The sequence below is a fragment of the Lactuca saligna genome, chromosome 9, assembly GCF_052625555.1.
Source record: "Lactuca saligna cultivar CGN05327 chromosome 9, ASM5262555v1, whole genome shotgun sequence".
Lineage (NCBI taxonomy): Eukaryota > Viridiplantae > Streptophyta > Magnoliopsida > Asterales > Asteraceae > Lactuca > Lactuca saligna.
The window spans coordinates 178,347,188-178,352,848 of NC_136425.1; the positions used below are offsets into that span (position 1 = coordinate 178,347,188).

Below are 5,661 nucleotides of genomic sequence, written 5' to 3' on the forward strand. Positions count from 1 at the left end.
ACTAAAATATAAAAGTAAAGGATTTACCCGTAAAATAATCAGGTCATCATGAACGTGTTCTATATCTCAAGGGCAGTGTCCGGAATATATCAGAATGAGTTTGTAAATCGAGATCCGGAATCAGTCGGAATAATACCGGAAAATGGTTTTGTAAATCGAAATACGGAATAAGTCGTATTAGTCCGGAATTGGCATTTCGAAAGGTCTTTGATGGCCAACCTAGCTACTTAGTCCAAGATGGACTCCGAAATGGCCCATTCCGAAAACAACGGCTATTTTGCAATAATAATAATAATAATAATAATAATAATAATAATAATAATAAATAAAAATAATTATAGCTGTTATTTTTTCAAAAAGGTTTAGATTACTCAATTTTTCTTTTTATTTCTACATAGAAATATAAACTAAAATTTATATTAATGATATTTAATTATAAACATAGACTTTGCAATAATATTAAAAGTTGAAAGGGATGTTTATCAAGATATACCCTTAACCAGTTAAATAAAATTTTCCATAAATCTCTAAAAGTAGAAAGGAATAGGTGAGCCTCAAATCCTTTAAATGCATGAGACTGAAAGAGTGGAATGAGCACAAGACACTTGTCATCTCATCCATAGTTCCACTCCAAATAAGAAGACAGGAAACAACACAATGCTCATCTCCTTCTAAAAGGGTAAAATCGTCTCGTCAAAAATTTAATATTTCCTCAAGATATTTTCCTTCAACCTGTTGTTCCTTACAGGTTTCCCTAATTAAGATTTGAATTTTTTACCTTTTATATTTACCATTTGATCTTGTCGCCTCAAATCTTTGAGGGTTTTCATGGATATGGATCTTTGAATTTTCTTTTGGTTTTTTACTATAAATATTGTTTTTATTTTTTAATTTCTTTTGAAACAGCAATAATTATTGTTGATGATACTTTTGATTTACAGAGGAAGTTTAGTGGTAATCATGTCCCTGGATAATGTTTAGCTCATTCTTGATTGAAATTGAGATCTTGGTGTATGTGTTGCTTCTTTTAAATTTTTAGGATTTATTGTATGTGAATGTTTTATGTACTTTTCATGGACTATGTTGGAAATTCGAGGTAACTTAGTGATTTTAATCATGTATATCTAATGATTTAGAATTGTTTCTTGAATGTTAAATGGGATAGAGGAAACATGAAATTAAATGACATGGATTTTTGGCTGCTTAAAGAAATTAAATATCCTTTTATTTTTTTACTCATCCTGCTACTATATCAAATATTCACACGTTAATCAAATTAATAATAATTTAATCCATTTGTTATCATTTCACATGAAGAGAAAAATAATATGAAGAAAAAATAGAAGAATATTTAATTTCTTTGCTTAATGAATAAAGTATATGATAGTTAAATTTTTTTTCCAATGCCACTGTGCTTCCATGATTTGTACATCATGCAGACGAAGTTGTACATATTTATCAATATTTATCCCTGAAAATGGTTGTAGATGTGACTACAATCCAATATTCCATCCCCATGCATCATTAAAGAGTTTTAAAAAATACCCTCTGAATGACACTTTGCTAGGTGAAGATATGATTTTGAGTCTTTATCTAATATAAAGATATCAACAAAGTTTACTGCAATACCCTCATGCCTGCATTTAAATCTATTTCACGAATTTTGCATTTGTTATATCTCAAGAAACAATTAAAAAAAACTTTCTTATTTGATTTCGATAGGCACTGAATGATGTGAAATGAATTCATTTATCAATTCTAAGAACTGTAGTCCAACGACAAATTCGCCATTGATCAAGCAATCTTCCATATACGCATTGACTTTGGATGAACTACAAAACACATTGGGTGGATCTGGGAAGGATTTCGGATCAATGAACATGGATGAGCTTTTGAAGAACATCGGGACTGCTGAAGAGATTCAATCAATGACATCAAACTTCGATTTGGACATAAATGTGAGTTTACAAAAGCAAGAATCTTTGACTTTATCAAGAACCATTAGCCAGAAAACAGTGGATGAAGTTTGGAGAGATTTGGTTCAAGAAAATGTTGGATTCAAAGATGCGGATTGCGTCAAAAAACCAAATTTTCAACCACAAGAAAAACAACCAACTTTCGGTGGAATGACACTCGAGGAATTCTTGAAGAGGGCAGGGGCAGTTTCGGAAAATAACCAAACTCAAGGGTACAAAATTAACATGATTCAGAATCAAGGGTTTCATCAAGAAGAATTCTTTTCAGAGAGTAGAAATGAAGTTGACAATTTGCAGGGTGTTACATCTTCAAAACTATCAAACCCACAGAAGAATCTCCCAAAAGTAGCTTCTTTCAGCTCCAGCTCTTCGATAAATTTAGTGAATAATGCTCAGATGGGTAGTCGTGAAAATGGAGTTTCTATAAATGGAATGACTGATCTTCCAATAAAGACTGATTATCCGTTGGATTTGTACCAAAATGGTAATTTGGATACATCTCCATCACCACCACCGTGTTATGGTGGTGGTCATAAAAGGAAAAAGAGTGATACGTTGGAGAGAAAGGTGGAGAGAAGGCAGAAGAGGATGATTAATAATAGAGAATCTGCTGCAAGATCAAGGGCTCGAAAACAGGTCAACTTCATGAATATTCGTCCTCTTATCTTGTGTAGTTTAATCTTTCTATATATGTTTATGCATATTCATGTATTAATGATTCTAACAGGCGTATACGATGGAATTGGAAGCAGAAATCGCACACCTCAAAGAAGAGTTGCAAAAAAAGCAGGTATATATCGTAAAAAAAAATGTTCATTAGAAACTAGCGAGAGTTCGGTTCTTGTCTCTATGGTAGCTACCTAGTAATAGAAAGGTTATGAATCTTTCTTGTAACTTGTTTTCTTGTTGTATTTAGGAAGAAATCATCGAGTTGCAGAATTTTCAGGTACGTAGTTGTAGTTTTGTAGGTATCATGCATAAAAAAAAGTCCGTTTTCGATGTTTAATATAGTAGTCCTCTATTACGTTTAAAACCATATAATTTTTTTTTGTTTTAGCAATTAAAACGTTCTGTTGCCAGTGAATATGATTAGCGTTACGCTTTTTTGGCAGATATCGGAGAATATGAAGTTGTGTAGAGGTGGAAAATTATGCTTACGAAGAACGAAGACAGGACCTTGGTAGATAAATCAACCATGAACCACCATTATAATATGGTGAATATTAAAATAAAAAGGCTATGTTTTTAAAGATCTAGTAGAAATGACCAATTCTGAAGCAACTTGAAGCTTTTTAACTGTGAGTTAAGCATCAAGAAGCAGATTTGGTCATTTCTGCTTCAGACATAAAGAGTTTAGTGTTTAGTGTGTGTATGTACATGTGCTGTGTTTCTACGTACGGATTCTATGGATGTGTTTGTGTATGTATCAAGAAGGTAGAACTTAAGGATGTATAGTTATTTTGGGCACCATAGGTATAATATATTTTGGCCGGGTTTTTATAGTTTGATCCATCATGATGTTGTAAATGCCTTTGACATGTATTGAATTAAAATTAAGATGATGTTAGTTATGCCAAATTATAATATTTTCTTTCATCCTAAAAGACAACAATGTGGGACAATGAGTCATTTTTTACTTTTTTTGTTTGTGCAAAAATGTGAATGTTGTTATCATCCAATATACCCATAGAAAATTTGTCGTGTCGAGTCCTTTCATGTGCAACAATCAACGTTTCAATAGTGTTTTTTTTTTTTTAGAAGATTTCGTTTATAAATAATTAGTGCGTTAAATATGAGAGTAAACTACAATTATGTCGCCAGGATAATATCAATCAAATATCACGCCGAAAGAACTGTACAAATTCCCCGAAATGGGATTTTATAATCTTGATCCCACCCAACAAGTGGAATATGATAGGCAGACTTTTTTTTTTTTTGTGCAGAAAACATGAATTCTCTAGTTATATTATTTTTTAGTACACAAATTTAATTTACTCATCATCCGTATGATTGAAAATAGAATCGGGACAAACTTTTAAGGTAATTGTCAATCTATTAAACTTTTCCAAATTTGTTTTTCAAAAATTCTTTTTTGCTTGGTAGTAATACAAAAAATAAATAAATAAATAAATAAACGTTTTTTTATAAGATTTTTACCATTGGGTCAACCATAGGTTTAGAAGAGGCAAATTTACGTAATACGTTGGTTGCAAAATCATAAGATTGCTATTTCTTTGATGTAATAGATAGAGATAAAATTGTAAGAATGATCCCTATGATATGTCAGAAACTAGTAATTTTGGTTCAAAATGGGTTTGGTTCGCAAGTATGGTCCAATAGTTTTGTTTTTTTGCGAGTTTAGTTAAATTTCCCTATGAACTTTTTTATAATGATGTATTTGCCCCTTATTATTTTATTTTTCATTTTTTTATTACAACTATTAAAAAACAATTAAAAATAAAATCTCTCTCTCTCTCTCTCACACACACACACACAAAAAAAAAAAACACATAGTTAATCAAGCCTCAAACACTTCTTTTTTGTTGTGTTCATGTTTTGGTTAAGAGAGAAATCCCACCACCATTATCGAACCCACAACTCAACCGAGTAGTAAAAAAGACCTCTATCCTTCAACAGTGAACACAATCAGAAGCAAATTAGGACAATGATAGGATTATGAAGATGTTTTGAAAGAGATTCAGATTTAAATATATAATTCTTCATATTTGAAGCATGAAATACATATTTTCTGCAAACTTACTCATAAGAGCAAAGATAAAGGTTTAACCTTTATTTTTGTTGACGACCTACCAACGATACCCACCTAGGAATGTGATTTGCCCTCAGGTGCTTTACAGTTTCGATTTTGATTTTCTAGGTTTTGAGTTTTTGGGTTTGGAGGTTCTTAAAAGCTTCAATGAATATTGGAACTAAACCCTAAACCCAACCAAATAAACATTCCTAAAATTACTATCCACTTCAAGAAACTGCTACTTCAACAATCCTGGATTTGTGTGGCGGAGGAATCTTTTCCACTGTCACTGTCAGCACCCTGATTTCGCACCTTACAGTGATGGCCGACACTAGGGATGAGATTTAGAACCGGAAAACCGGCCCGGAACCGGAATCGAACCGAAACCGAAACCGTTAGAGCCGAAATATATAGAATCGGTTCCGGTTCCAGGTTCAAAAATTGGCTTTATCCGGGTTCCAGGTAATTTGGGTTTGGGCCCATAGGGTCCGGGTAAACCGGATCTAAAAACCGGAATTGGTTTTTTGAAGCGGAACCGATTTTTGTGAAACGTTTAAAAAATGCATATCTCATTCGTTTCAACTCTGATTGACATACGGTTTTTTTTTTCCAACATTTAGTTTAGAGTTTGTACATGATTTTAGACTATATATTTGCCATTTTTAGTTTTATATTCATTGACTTACAGTCCCCTAAAGTCGATATATCAAAGCTGGAAGTTTTTAATTTTTCAGTTTTTTTGTATTCGTTGAAAGTTTTAAAGCATCCATATCTAATTCGTTTGAAGTCGGATTGACATGTGATTTTTCTAACTTGTAGTTTAAAGTTTATACATCGTTTTAGACTATAATTTTGTAATTTTTAGTTTAACATTCAATGATTTACAGTCCTACGAAGTCGGGATATAAAAACTGAAAATTTTCAACTTTTCAG

General features: G+C 32.0%; 1 protein-coding gene across 3 annotated transcripts; it reads left to right on the plus strand.

Annotated features, from left to right (window-relative positions):
- The first annotated feature begins 547 nt into the window (after window positions 1-547).
- Window positions 548-3,572, plus strand: LOC145014052 (ABSCISIC ACID-INSENSITIVE 5-like protein 7). Of its 3 annotated transcripts, none has more exons than XM_078972416.1 (5): window positions 548-679; window positions 1,723-2,612; window positions 2,704-2,766; window positions 2,893-2,922; window positions 3,089-3,572. In XM_078972416.1, exons 2-5 carry the CDS (start codon window positions 1,740-1,742, stop codon window positions 3,158-3,160), a joined length of 1,038 nt encoding a protein of 345 aa, XP_078828542.1. In that variant the 5' UTR covers window positions 548-679; window positions 1,723-1,739; the 3' UTR covers window positions 3,161-3,572. The 3 variants fall into 3 exon arrangements, with proteins under 3 accessions (XP_078828542.1, XP_078828544.1, XP_078828543.1); XM_078972417.1 differs by having other exon boundaries at window positions 643-748; XM_078972418.1 differs by lacking the exon at window positions 2,893-2,922.
- Window positions 3,573-5,661: the final 2,089 nt, after the last annotated feature.